Here is a 15,498-nt window from a genome sequence, read left to right as displayed (position 1 = left end):
ACACTCCCCGGCTCCCCTGCCACGCTCCCCGGCTCCTTTGCCAGGCGTCCCCCTCTCCACGGCCTCCATGCTCCCTCACCTGCGTCCTCCAGGCAACCCGGTCCCCGGTCCCGGCGCCCATCTGCGATGCTGAGCGCTCCTGCCTCCTGTGCACCGCTCCCTGCTCTGGCTTCTGGCACCCGGGCCTCGCGCATGCGCATTAGGGCGCGCGGTCATTGACCCTCTCTTAAAGGGCCAGCGTCCTCCAACAGGATATTGAAGATTCAGGTGCAGGGTATATAGGGGGTTCCTTTCCAAGTGGGCGGGGCCTGTTCTTCGTGTTTGCTAAGCTAGGAGTCAGGTCTCCCTGTGCCATTATCTCGTACTTACCTATCTCTCTTGTAGAGCCGCTCCCATCTCGCCAACCGGTCCTGACGGTTCCAGAACCCCGAACGGACTGTCCGCCATCTTCTCAGTACCTACCGTCTCCGATCCCTGGATCCGTGTGGTGACCGACCTCCCCGTTCCGCTGGTTTCGGACCCTGCCTGACATCATCTCGGCCTCCGAACCTGTGCTCCGTCACCCGGACTACCTTCAGAGACTCCGTGGTCCCAGGGACTTCTACACCCACTCCTCTGAACGGACTGTCCTGCTACCCGTAGTGCTTCGGCTACCGGGCACCTTGCCCTCGGTGGGGTGCTCAGTCCAGTGGATCCACCTCCTGGGCCTACCAGTCATCCTGGTCCTAACAAGTGCAGACCCTTCATGTGAGGAGTGTGGGTGCAATGAATCTGCACTCACTCTCCCCGGGTCCACAGCAGCAGAGTCCATGTCGTAATGGTTGCTACCAAAGCTGCAATGCCCTGCTCATGAGGTAAGGGCATGCCTAATCAGGAGAACTATTCTACATTTCCAAATATTGGTATTTGCTGATATTATTGCTATTCCACCTACTATATATTGGGGATAGGATCTTGGAGATGGAATACCCCTTTAAGTCCAGTTATCCAGCTGAATGAATACTTAACAACAGAGCTCGCTATTTAGATGTGTTTTCTTGTGGCGTATAACGGACTCTCATGTTTGGTAGTCATTCAGCAGGGCAACTATAAAAGCAAATCCCTCCATTTGGAAATGTAGTATAGCTCTCCTGATGAATTATGTTCCTTACCTCATGAGCAGGGCATTGCAGTAATAATAATAATTTATTCATTTATATAGCGTTATTAATCCCATAGCGCTGTATGTCTTTGGAGTGTGGGAGGAAACCGGAGTACCCGGAGGAAACCCACGCAAACACGGGGAGAACATACAAACTCCTTGCAGATGGTGTCCTTGGTGAGAACTGAACCCAGGACCTCAGCGCTGCAAGACTGCAGTGCTAACCACTGAGCCACCGTGCCGCCCATTTAGCTTACAGATGCATAACCACCACTCACTGTGTCTGAACACAGGAAGCTGAGCTGACAGCCGCTCTGTGCATGCGGCAGCGTCTATTGTGAAGGAGAGGGCTGCGGGGGATCAACGCTGCACAGGTACCGTGGGACACCAGGGAACACCAGTGGGGTTATAGGGGGTGACCTGGAAGGGCCTAGGGAGGAGTTTTCTGTCGCATGTGTCATGGCACATGCGACAGAAATCAGAGGAGTAGGGTGAATGCGGCCGGCGCGCTGCTGTGCGCGCGGCCATCTTGGATTTCTGGGAGGGCATCGGGGGGGCACTTTGGCGACATCGGGGGACCGGAGGGGACCGGGGAGGAGATTTATCATGTTTGTTCATGCCAGATGGGAGATAAATAATTTTTTACCGGCGCTGTCATTTACTGTAACGTGATCATCGGTGTACGGTGTATACCTGTGATCACGTGAGCGGGGATCGGAAAAACCGTCCTGAATCATGATCTCCAGGGTCTCAGCTAGCCCTGAAACCCCGGAGATTTTCTGATGCTGGGGGGCGCTATTCACTTATTTCTGCCTGCTGTTTATAAACGGCAGATCAGAATAAGGCTACATTAACACGACCGATCCATTTTTGCGGTCTGCAAAAAACAGTCCGTTTTTTTTCACGGGTGCATCCATGTGGCATCCGTTTCCGTTCCGTAGACGGTCCGTATGTCATCTGTTTGTCATCCATGTGCCTTCCGGTTTTTTTGTGTACTGCAAAAAAACTGAAGGAGGGAAAATACATAAATTTACCCAGGATCCATAGCTTCATCCTACATGAGGCGGTCACATGTTCACTCCAGTGCCATTTTCTACTGCTTTTCACAGCGTAGAGCGCTCTGGTGATTTTCTTGTGCTTGTGCACTTCATATCAGTCTTTTCTGTCATTATAATGGCAGAAAGACACATAATGTCCCACTCTCCTGCATTTTGTAATTTTGCACCCTTTGGTGCCTTTCATGTGGCACTAAGGGGTGCTTAGCTTTGTATTTAGCCAAAAAAATGAAAACAAAAAATGACGTAGGGTTCCCCCTAGTTTTGTAGTCAGCTAGGGTAAAGCAGACGGCTGCAGCCTGCAGACCACAGCTGGCAACCTCACCTTGGCTGGTAATCCAAAACTGAGGGCACCCCACGCTGTTATTTTAAATTAAATAAATAATTAAAAAAAAAACAACACGTAGGGGTCCCCCCAAAATTGGATCACCAGCCAAGGTAAAGCAGACAGCTGGGGTCTGATATTCTCAGACTAGGGAGGTCCATGGTTATTGGACTCTCCCCAGCCTAAAAATAGCAGGCCGCAGCCGCCCCAGAAGTGGCGCATCCATTAGATGCGCCAATCCTGGTGCTTCGCCCCAGCTCATCCCGCGCTCTGGTGCGGTGGCAAACGGGGTAATATATGGGGTTAATACCAGATGTGTAATGTCACCTGGCATCAAGCCCTGGGGTTGGTGAGGTCCGGCATCTATCAGATACCCGACATCACCAACCCAGTCAGTAATAAAAAAAAAATAGACGACAAACACATTTTTATTTGAAAAAACACTCCCCAAAACATTCCCTCTTTAACCAATTTATTAGAAAGAAAAACAAATCCAGGTCTGGTGTAATCCAAGGGGTTGCCATGACGATCCACACTGTCCCAGTCAATGAAGAGCAGAATGTTCCCCATTGGCTGGGAGAGCAGTGCAGTGACCTGAGCTAACATCAATGGGTCAGCCCAGGTCACAGCAGGGCATGACAAGTGCTGCTGTCAGCGAGGTACATTACCTGCGCTGACCTCCAGCACACTGACAGCACCTGTCACTGAATTCAATGACCGCCACCTTCACAGCCAAGTATCGCGAGAGGCCCGTGACGTCACCGCTAGTCAGTCTTGGGTCGGAAGCGAGAGAAGGTGATGTGACAAGCGGCGGCCATGGAGGACAGTGACAGCGCTGAGGTCGGGATGGCGGGACTTCATTCATAAGCCGAGCGGGACCATGTGTGCAGAGTGTGAGTACAGAGTGTGTGTGTGTGTGTGTGTGTGTGTGTACGTGTGTACATGCCGTGTGCAGGTGGGGGCGGAGTGAGCTGAGCGGGGAAGTGTGGGCTTCCTGCACGTAACTAGGATAAATATCGGGTTACTAACCAAAGCGCTTTGGTTGGATACCCGATGTTTATCTTGGTTACCAGCTTCTGGCAGGCTTCCAGCGATGGCTCCTGGACACTGTAGCTGTAAAAAGCCCTGCTTTTTGCTGCTAGAACCGTTCTCGAACGTATCTAGAACTATCGAATTTTAGCAAAAAAGCTCGAGTTCTAGTTCGATCTAGAACAGCCCCAAAATCACTCGAACCGCGAACTGGAGAACCGCGAACCGCGCTCAACTCTAGTAAGGAGACAGGAGAGCAGGAGCAGAGAGACAAAGACCCAACCCTATATCGTGCTGCCCATCTTGCCCACCTTGTTGCTAAATGTGGATTACACTTGAAAACAGGCAGTGAACAATTAGACAGACGTGAGATGCCTGGTTGTTGGCTCTTTGAAGTGACTTTTGGGGGGATCTTGTTTAAAAAAAATGTGATTTGCAAATGTAATACTTAGCACACTATTTATTAAAGGATATCAAATCACAATTCAGGGCAATTCCTAACATCTTCAGCTGTTCCTTACCATTGGATGGAGATACCACTCGTGAAAGCTGACATGCTCCCCATCATGGATAAAATAGGCTTTTCCACTCTGAAATACATTAATAAAGAAAATTTAGCTTTGGTTTTGCTCCATTTTTTTGCTATTATAGATTAGTTTATAACAGTAGCTTACAGCTATATATCCTTTACTGGCAGTCAAGGCCTCAGCAGCAAGTATATGAGCCTCAATCAGATTGTATAAATGGATCCAGTTCATCCGGGTTCGGTCATTCCAAAATTTAAAACATAGTAATCTCTTCTCTGCATTTGCCTGGATTAAGATTTAAGAAAACAAACACAAAAACATTCAGTAATTATCTTCTCTAATATAATATGTTCCATCTGTCTAAAGCTGCCCATAGACAATAGACAAAAGGTTCTGGGCTCATTCGCAACCAGTCCATTGAGATAGAAGTTGTCCAGGTTCATTCAAAATTCTTACTTTTTGCAGCAATGCTGCAGAAGTAAGAAAATAAGATATACTGAAAAAGTACATGCTGATCTTCTGTTTACATTTGCTTTAGTACTGTGTTTTCCCAAAAATAAGACCTCGCTCGAAAATAAGACCTACCTCCAAAATAAGACCTACCTAAAAAATAAGACCTACCTCAAAATAAGACCTACCTCAAAATAAGATCTACTTCCAAAATAAGACCCACCTTTAAATATAAGACCTACCTCAAAATAAGACCTACCTTAAAATAAGACCTACCTCCAAAATAAGACCCATCTTGAAAATAAGACCTACCTCCAAAATAAGACCCACCTTGAAAATAAGACCTACCATGAAAATAAGACCTACCTCCAAAATAAGACCTACTTAAAAAATAAGACCTGCCTCGAAAATAAGACCTACCTCAAAAATAAGACCTACCTCAAAATAAGACCTACCTCAAATATAAGACCCACTTGAAAATAAGACCCACTTGAAAATAAGACGTCTAAAAATAAGACCTACCTGAAAAAAAACACTACCTCAAAAATAAAACCTACCTAAAAATAAGACCTACCTCAAAAATAAAACCTGCCTCACAAATAAGATGATTCAAAATAAGACCTACCTCCAAAATAAAACCCACAGTGAAAATAAGACCAGCCTCAAAAATAAGACTTCTCGAAACTAAGACCACCTTGAAAATAAGACCTATCTTGAAAATAAGTTTTACCTCCAAAAAAGATAAGACCTGTCTTGAGAATAAGACCTATCTCAAAAATAAGACCTAGATCGAAAATAAAACCTAGCTAAAAAATAAGACCTGCCCCGAAAATAATACCTGCCTTGAAAATAAGACCTACCTCCAAAATAAGACCTACTTAAAAAATAAGACCTACCTCAAAAATAAGACCCATCTTGAAAATAAGACCTACCTCCAAAATAAGACCCACCTTGAAAATAAGACCTACCATGACAATAAGACCTACCTCCAAAATAAGACCTACTTAAAAAATAAGACCTGCCTTGAAAATAAGACCTACCTCAAAATTAAGACCTAACTCAAATATAAGACCCACTTGAAAATAAGACCCACTTGAAAATAAGACGTCTAAAAATAAGACCTACCTGAAAAAAACCCTACCTCAAAAATAAAACCTACCTAAAAAATAAGACCTACCTCAAAAATAAAACCTGCCTCATAAATAAGATGATTCAAAATAAGACCTACCTCCAAAATAAGACCCACCGTGAAAATAAGACCAGCCTCAAAAATAAGACTTCTTGAAACTAAGACCACCTTGAAAATAAGACCTATCTTGAAAATAAGTTTTACCTCCAAAAAAGATAAGACCTGTCTTGAGAATAAGACCCATCTCAAAAATAAGACCTAGCTCGAAAATAAAACCTAGCTAAAAAATAAGACCTGCCCCGAAAATAATACCTGCCTTGAAAATAAGACCTACCTCCAAAATAAGACCTACTTAAAAAATAAGACCTACCTCAAAAATAAGACCTACCTCCAAAATAAGACCCACTTGAAAATAAGACATGCCTAAAAATAACACATACCTGAAAAAAAAGACCTACCTCAAAATAAAACCTACCTAAAAAATAAGACCTACCACAAAAATAAGACCTGCCTCACAAATAAGACCTACCTAAAAAATAAGACTTACCATGAAAATAAGACCTACTTAAAAAATAAGACATGCCTAAAAATAAGACCTAGGTACCTGAAAAAAGACCTACCTCAAATATAAAACCTACCTAAAAAATAAGACCTGGCCCAAAAATAAGCCCTAGCATGATTTTACATGAAATATAAGCCCTACTCCAAAAATAAGCCCTAGTTACAGTCAGGACTGGTGTCTGTACGGGGTGGGGGGAGGGCGGGTAGGGAACTGGTAAAGTGTCTAGGGTCCCCACTATATTAGGTTTTCACAGCATTTCCATTTAAAACTGGTTAAAGACCTATGGTGACATCATGGTCATGTCACCTGGATTTTCCTTAATAATAATAATAATAATAATAATAATAATAATATAATATAATACTTCCTCTCAATGTATTTTATTACATATTGTGATTTCATGTTGTGTTTGTATTATTAAAGGCTTTTGTATTTTTAATATCCCAATATAGTATTCCAATTTGTGGTCACACTCAGGTTTATATATTGTAGGACTAGTGTTGTCCATAATTATAAGACCACGCAGTCAATTTGACAATATGCTCCCAGACAGATTATATTGTTTAGGTCTAATGAATATTGTCATATTTGAATAAATGTTGATTTTTTTTGTTTAAGAATAAATGTGGATTGTTGGTCATGGGAAAAAAATGGCATCCCCTGAAATTAAGCCCTAGTCCATCTTTTGGAGCAAAAATAAATATAAGATTCTGTCTTATTTTTGTAGAAACACGATATATTACACAAGATCAGTGAGGCCAGTGATTGGCTGCAGCAGTCATATGTCTGCAGCCAATGCAAGCAGAAGAAAAGCAGGAAAAGTCGGGGACAAAGCACAGGAATAGTGGAATGAAATTGGTGAGTAATCAATTTGGACAACCCCTTTAAGGATTCCTTTCTGCTGTCACCACTATGAACATTTAAAACTATGTCATCTATTAACGCCAACCTACTGTGCCCTGCGCAGTGCTCATCAAAGGGAACCTGTCACCAGATTTGGCGACTACAATCTGCGGCCACCACCAGTGAGCCCCTATATACAGCATTCCAGAATACTGTATATAAGAGCACAGGCCGCTGTGTGTAATATAAAAAGCACTTTTATAATACTCACCTAGGGGGCGGTCCGGTCTGATGGGTGTCACTGCTCTCCGGTCCATCGCCTCCTCTCTGCTGCGATCTCCGTCCCCCTACTACCCAGCCCAGTGTTTATGACTTGTCCTACGTCATCAACACACGCCAGCAATGCGCTCCTGCGCAGGTGCACTTTCATCTACCCTGTGCAGGGTATATCAAAGTACTGTAATGTGCAGTTATGAGGAAAGGTTAAAGATCGCCTGCGAATCTCCACTACAATACTTTGATCTGCGCTGAGCAGGGCAGATCAAAGTGCGCCTGTGTGCCTCAATGCCGGCCTGTGTGCGCATATACAGTGGGTACGGAACATATTCAGACTCCTTTTAAATTTTTCACTCTTTGTTTCATTGCAGCCATTTGATAAATTCAAAAAAGTTCATTTTTTTCTCATTAATGTACACTCTGTACCCCATCTTGACAGGAAAAAACAGAATTGTAGAACTTTTTGCAAATTTATCAAACTAGAAAAACTGAAATATCAGATGGTCATAAGGATTCAGACCCTTTGCTCAGACACTCATATTTAAGTCACATGCTGTCCATTTTCTTGTGATCCTCCTTAAGATGGTTCTACTCAGGGGTGGGATTCAAATTTTTAACAACAGGTTCTCTGTAAACCCCGCCCAGTTGAAAACCACACCCATTCTGTAACCACACCCATTTTGTTAGCCACACCCATTTTCACACAATTTCCTCAACTAAAAAATACAAGTAATTTAAAGTAAAATCTCCTTCCCCTCCTATACCGTCACTCTCCTGTCCAGCACCAGATGTTCCAGTCACTGTCATATTGTATTAAATATTTTTTCTACAGTTTTTAAAAACTATTAGTAAAGGAGCCCTGCTAAAATTGGAACGGACAACCTTTCCTATACAGATCCCATCCCCTCATGGCCTCTTTTCCCCTGCAGATCATATCCCAGTATGGCCTCTTTTCTCCAGCAGATCCCATCCCATTATGGCCTCTTTTCCCCTGCAGATCCCATCCCATTATGGCCTCTTTCCCCCTGCAGATCCCATCCCATTATGGCCTCTTTTCCCCTGCAGATCCCATACCATTATGGTCTCTTTTCCCCTGCAGATCCCATCCCATTATGGCCTCTTTTCCCCTGCAGATCCCATCCCATTATGTCCTCTTTTCCCCACAGATCCCATCCCATTATGGCCTCTTTTCCCCTGCAGATCCCATCTCATTATGGCTGCTTTCCCCTGCAGATCCCATCCCATTATGTCCTCTTTTCCCCTGCAGACCCCATCCCATATGCTCCTTCTACCTAGCAGATCCCATCCCATATGCTCCTTCTCCCCTGCAGATCTCATCCCATATGCTCCTTCTCCCTTGCAGATCCTGTCCCATATGGCCCCTCTCCCCATATAGTTCCCATCTTAATGCAGCTCCTCTCCCTGCTCCCCTGTATGATCTTCGGCTCTGAGCGCTTACCTGCTCCAAGCACCAGCAGCCTCTCCTCTGTCTTCCATCCTCCGCGGCACTCTGCACACGCTGACAGACGGCAGTGGGAGGAGCGACCTCCCCACGCTGCCGGGCCATCTCTGCAGCGTCAGCGCGTCTCTGCACGCCGGGTCATGGAGCAGACAGGCTCCACTGAACCCGGAAGTGCGGCGCGGAGGTACGGGCATTCATTTGTTCTAGTGTCTTAAAGAGACACTAACACAAATGAATGCAGGGAACCAGATCGCCGCATCTGTTTCTTGCCGGTTCTGGGAACCGGCTGCTATTTTAACAACCGCCGGTTCTCCAGGACCAGACAGAACCGGCTGAATCCCACCCCTGGTTCTACTCCTTCATTGGAGTCCAGCCGTGTTTAATTAAACTGATAGGACTTGATTTGGAAAGGCGAACACCTGTCTATATAAACCTCACAGTTCACACTGCATGTCAGACCAAATGAGAATCATGAGGTCAAAGGAACTGCCCAAGGAGATCAAAGACAGAATTGTGGTAAGGCACAGATCTGGCCAAGGTTACAAAAAAATGTCTGCAGTACTCAAGGCTCCTAAGAGCACAGTGGCCTCCATAATCCTTAAATGGAAGAAGTTTGGGACCACCAAAACTCTTCATAGACATGGCCGTCCAGCCAAATTGAGCAAACATGGGAGAAGACCCTTGGTGAGAGAGGTTAAGAAGAACCCCAAGATCACTGTGGCTGAGCTCCAGAAATGCAGTAGGGAGATGGGAGAAAGTTCCACAACATCAACTATCACTGCAGCCTCCACCAGTCGGGCCTTTATGGCAGAGTGGCCTGACGGAAGCCTCTCCTCAGTGCAAGACGTATGAAAGCCAGCATAGAGTTTGCAAAAAAACACATGAAGGACTCCCAGAAATAAAATTCTCTGGTCTGATGAGACGAAGATAGAATTTTAGTGATAATTCTAAGCGGTATGAGTGGAGAAAACCAGGCACGGTTCATCACCTACCCAATACAATCCCATCAGTGAAACATGGTGGTGGCAGCATCATGCTATAGGGGTGTTTTTCAGCTGCAGGGACAGGACGACTGGTTGCAATTGAAGGAAAGATGAATGCGGCCAATTACAGAGATATCCTGGAAGAAAACCTCTTCCAGAGTGATCTGAACCTCAGACTTGGTCGAAGATTCCCCTTCCAACAAGACAATGACCCTTGTCATTGAATGACAGAGGGTCCCCAAATCCAGGTGTGAAAAACTTGTTGCATCATTCCCAAGAAGACTCATGGCTGTACTAGCTCAAAAGAGTGTGTCTACTCAATACTGAGCAAAGGGGCTGAATACTTATGACCATGTGATATTTCTGTTTTTCTTGTTTAATAAATTTGCAAAAAAATTCTACATTTCTGTTTTTTTCTGTCAAGATGGGGGATGGGGTGCAGTGTACATTAATGAGAACAAAATTGAACTTTTTTGAATTTACCAAATGGCTGCAATGAAACAAAGAGTGAAAAAGTTAAAGGGGTCTAAATACTTTCCGTGCCCACTGTATATATTGATAATAAACCGACATGTTTAAATTATGTATCATGGTTTCTCTATAAATGAAGGCATGAAAAAAAAAACGGAAAAAGAAAAAGTCTGAATACTTTCAGTACCTACTGTAGGACACGTCATGCACACGGGCCTTAGAAGAAGGAGGACGGAGATCGCCGTAGAGAGAAGGCGCTGGATCGGAGAGCAGCAATACCCATCGGACCAGACCGCTCCCTAGGTGAGTATAACAAAGGTCTTTTTATGTTATACAGAGCAGCCTGGGTTCTTATATACAGTATTCTAGAATGCTGTATATAAGGACTCACTGATGGCGGCAGCAGCTTATAGTCGCCAAATCTGGTGACAGGATCCCTTTAACACGGACAGCCTAAACTCAATGCTTTTCTAGACCTTGTAGCACATGTCCAATTACCATATATGATATTTAATCCCAGATGACTTACGACCAGTCTTGGTAAATGTCTCTTTTCATCTGGCCCATAAATTCCTGGAGGCCGCAACACACATGTAAGAAGTTTACCACCTCCTTTAAGAACACAAAAATGTACAAAATCAGAAACGTTTCAGGGCCAATCATTATTTTCTTAATCTGTGATTGCTTTATAAGAATAAAAATAGTGGGATGTCATAAAGTTAGACATTCTAAAATGTATCTTAAAGAATAGCCATCTTTTTCATTTTTATTCCATAAATCAATAATACACGTGAAAATAAGAAATATAACATATCTTATTAGAGCAATCTGCCTTTTTATATCTTCTGGATAGATCTTTCACTCTCAATTCATGGGTACAACCTGTAAATCTGTAGTGATATAGGAGACGACAGTAGGTGCTTGTAAGATTCTATGCAGGAGGGAGAAGGGAAGAACTAGAGGCCGAAAAAGATATCCTGCTGTAACGTCTACTGAAAAGCCAGATACAATACTCCAAAAACTATATAAGCCCTGACTGTCATCTCCTATCTCAATAATGGGAAAATCTGTATTATCTGAAGACATATTTTATCGGTGAACTGAGAATTTTAAGATGGAATAATCAGTACAAATGGTGAAAGAAGTGGGTTTATTTAATAAAATTCTCTAGTTACAAAAGGTTAGGGATATTTGGCTTTCGGGTGAAATTTACGGAAAACGGAAAAAGCTCACACTACAGTGATATTTTATCATGGAAGTAGGGCAGTTAAGTAGAAGCAGCGATGGTGATTTCATTATCTCAATCAATTTACTGAAACAAAAGCCAACAGCAGTTGGTACACCCCCCCAAAATGTCAGTGTCTCAGTAACTTGACATGTGGCCTTCAGCACCAATTACAGCTGACGACGACGTCACCTGCTGGTCACAAGTGGAATTATTGTCTCGGAGACATGGCATCCCTTGCTTCTTGAAGGGCGGCCCTCAGGTCATTGAGGTTCTGGGGTACAGAGTTATGGCCTCCAGACCGTTACTCAGCTGATCCCATAGGTTTTTCTAGGAGATTCAGGTCTGGAGAAAGTGCAGTCGCTCCATTTGAGGTCCCACAGTCTCTAGCAGCCGTTTCCTAATGATGCGACCTCGATGAGCTGGAGCATTGTCATTCATGAAGATTAAATTAGGCCTGTGTTGTTCATGTAGAGGCACAATGACTGGATTAATTATGTTATTCCAGTTGTAGGGGCTGTCACTGTACCATTCACAAAGAGTAGGGCACTTCTGTATTGACTACACACCTGCCCACACTGTAATGCCACTACCACCTCCACAGGCTCATCAGGTGACAACAGTGGCTGACCCAGAGTACAAGATGGATCAGACACTGAAGTACAAATTTTGCATAGACAGGAACTATATAAGTAAATTGCACAGATAAGGAGCATTGAGGAAGGAGCCTCATAAGTATCCTGGATCCGATGGGCATTGGTTACGGAAGAAAGGTAAGGTGTGTATGGCCCTTTTAGGAAACCAGGAGATAGACAATATGATCAAATCCCAACCAGAAGGGGAAGTCTGAGACTCCGAGACAATAGAGGAGAGTTGGGAACTCTGTCTTTGACCGTGACGCTAAGGCAACATGACTGTCAGCTCAAGCGTGGTGATGCCGCAAATCTGAGGGAGAAAAATGCCTGTCAAAAGATATGCTAGGTTTAAAACTGATTGTTGTAGGAAATTACCAGCAAATGGAGTGGCCCAGGGAGGACAGAGGTTGTCAATTTAAAGTTCTGTTTTTTTTTTAATTTACACGTCATGGTTCAAAATAGAGCGAGGCGTTTGCAAGGCTCATTCAGTCACCACTTCTCTTCAACTTTAGTTATTTTCAGAAAGGCTGAACTTTCCGAAAAAGAAGAAGGAATCAAAATTTCTGGACGAATCATCAACAATCTTAAACATGCAGACGATACAACATTGATAACAACAAGCATAGATGGAATGAAGGACTTATTCTGGAGAGTCAAGATGGAAAGCTCAAACATGGGATTGCTGCTCAATACAAAGAAAAGAAAGATATTGACTACTGCCTGGTATGTCGAGACACATTTTTTTTGTGATGGATGGCGAAGAACTAGAAGTTGAAAAGGACTTCAATGTCTTTAGATCAATCATCACTCAAGGTACAGCGACACCAGAAGTCAATAGGAGAATAGCTATGAACACATCAACAATTAAGTCACTGGACAAAGTCGTCAACATTTCACAGGTGACGAAGACACGGCTAGTGCATAATCTGGTCTTTTCTGTAGGAACATATGAATGCAAAACCTGGATGATACAGAAACAAGACAGAAGAAGAATCAACATCTTTGAAATGTGGTGCTGGAGAAGGATGCCATCAATTGCATGGTTGGCAAGAGGAACGAACAAATCATTTTTGTAACAACTCAAGCCAAATATCTAACTTGAAGCAAGGATCACCAAGCTATGACTTGCCCACTTTGGACACATCATACGAAGAGAGCAATCACTGGAGAAGGACATCATGGTCAGAAGAATAGAAGGAACAAGGCAAAAAGGAAGACCAGCAACCTGATGGCTTGATACTATTAAGATAACGGTGGACAAGACCCTAGTGGACCAATCTAGGCTTGAATAAGATCATTCTTCCTCCGGAGCAGTTATCCAAGTCAAGTCGCCATGAGTCGAAATTGAGCTGAAGGCCGTTAAAAAAAAATGATGTTATGTGTGTCACTTCTAGGTATAATTTTACCTCCAGTAGGAGGCACTAAAAAGCTAGCTTTCCTGATTTTGGAAGTGTGACAATTTGCATTCCTTATTTCCCAGGAAGTATTGTCCTGCCTACAAGTCTCTGTGCTCTCCACCCCCCTAACCATTTGGGTATAAAACACAGTATGCCTTTTCAACCTTCCAGTTTTGTCAGTAGCAGAATACTTGCATCAGTGCCGCAGCTTCTGCATAGATATCAGGTGAAGCGAGATCTTACTGTAACATGTCCCCGGCTAAATTTATCCCAGTCTCACCTGGGCACCTTGTATCATGTTGCACTTTACATTAATTTGTTGTACAGTGGCATTTCTAACCTTATCGCTGCTCTGAGCGGCTTAAGTGCTGAACTGACTCCGCGGCTATGGAAATGTCTGGGGTCTGTCATGAATTATTCCGGCTCAGTGTATCGGGTGACTGCTAGAAGGTCTTGGGCTGACAAAACAATTAGAGGCAATTGTGCCGACTGCAAGTAACTCAATTCATAACATCACTTTCTACTCAACTGGGGAAAGCAATCAGAAATGTATGATCACCAACCAGTTGAGTAATATTGAAAGATTTAATAACATACTGTACAAGTGCCCCCCAAAAATGTGAGAAGCTAACTTGTCTGAATCATCAGACATCTGACCAAAGGTAGAGATGATCTCCCACCTTTTGTAAAATCTTATCTCCTTGGTGGTGAAAATATGCAGAGTAGAGTTGAGGAGAAAGATATGCAGTACCCTTGTCCAGTGGCTACTTGAGTAGTACATGGTAGCTGGTCAAAAACCCTGTGAACCTCCTATTACCTGCAACATCCCCGGCGCGTCTTCTAAATAATAACCTTCTCCAACATCATGTGTGAATCCAGCCACAACGTAATGATTTCATGGCAGCCAACTTATCAGAAGAGCTGCTGGTAGTCCGTGGCCACTCGACCAGTGTCCTTAACATCTTTTTGCTCAACTCTAAGGCAAAGAGTCACACACAACTTTAGATTCTCTCATTCGAGAGAATTGGGACAATTAGGCTAATGACACTCCAATCAAATTCTGATCCAAGTTTGATCCGCGTGTTCTTTCGGATGAGAGAATCAGAGCACACTGGTGAGGATGGGGAACAAAATTTCTTCATCTTCTCCATTGTGTGGGTCTGAAATCGGACTGCACTCAGATGTCATCCGTGTGCAGTCTGATGATTTCCACGCACCCATAGAGTTGAAAGGGTGAATGTCGTCCAATTTCGGAGTGAATTCGCCACATACTGTGATTTTTTTTACTATCCAAGAAAAAAAAAAAATCAATCAGAACTCTCATATTGAGTAACATTGGTCCGTGTGCTATCCAATAAAAAAAAAAATGGATAGCGCAGGTCCAATTGATATAGTGGTGTGAGCGAGTCCTAATGTCGAGACATCATTTGCTGTCCTCATTACCTGTATAACGTGGTAACGTTCTCCCTATCCTCTATAGAAATAATGGTTTGTTGTCATACATATGAGCTGGGGAGTATAAATACCTACGTATGTTACTGACAATGCACACTAATCTCTGATGGCTATATGCTCATCATGATCAGTTTAGAGCTTGTAGCCAAGCTCCCTCAGAGAAAAAGCAGACAAACCCACCCTTCTTCTGGACAAAACCCTAAGAAATATCTGAAAATATATTCACTAACGCAACATAATAATTGATAAACCCTTCACAGAAATCAATCGGTCAATAATGATAACAATGACCTTGTCTAAAGTGCACCTATATCTAGTAAAAGGAGTGCTTAGTTCTGATTCGGATTCCAAGGTAGAAATTTTACCTTTAAGTGGTGACTTGTTAGCTGCCAGGATCATTTGATCAGCAATGGTTTTTGTCTTGGAATAATAGTCCAGTTGCTGAAAAATGAAGAACAAACAATATATGTACCGGAGGAAAGTGACATAGTTTATTTTTTAAATATATTCATGTAAGAAGAGGTATGAGCTAG

The 15,498-nt window shown here is 43.4% G+C and overlaps 1 protein-coding gene across 1 annotated transcript in view; it reads right to left on the bottom strand.

Moving 5' to 3' along the window:
• Positions 1 to 15,498, bottom strand: part of SDR42E2 (short chain dehydrogenase/reductase family 42E, member 2) — a 54,598-nt gene that overhangs the window by 19,332 nt on the left and 19,768 nt on the right. The window contains exons 6-9 of the mRNA XM_075319143.1: positions 15,331 to 15,406; positions 10,783 to 10,865; positions 4,225 to 4,362; positions 4,072 to 4,140 (exon numbers count right to left, since the gene is read on the bottom strand). Coding sequence (XP_075175258.1) covers positions 4,072 to 4,140; positions 4,225 to 4,362; positions 10,783 to 10,865; positions 15,331 to 15,406 — 366 coding nt within the window. The remainder of the gene's footprint in view (positions 1 to 4,071; positions 4,141 to 4,224; positions 4,363 to 10,782; positions 10,866 to 15,330; positions 15,407 to 15,498) is intronic.

This window comes from Anomaloglossus baeobatrachus, chromosome 7 (genome assembly GCF_048569485.1).
Source record: "Anomaloglossus baeobatrachus isolate aAnoBae1 chromosome 7, aAnoBae1.hap1, whole genome shotgun sequence".
Classification (NCBI taxonomy): domain Eukaryota; kingdom Metazoa; phylum Chordata; class Amphibia; order Anura; family Aromobatidae; genus Anomaloglossus; species Anomaloglossus baeobatrachus.
Note: the sequence above shows the minus strand (reverse complement) of the source record. Positions and strands in the feature narration are given on the sequence as shown.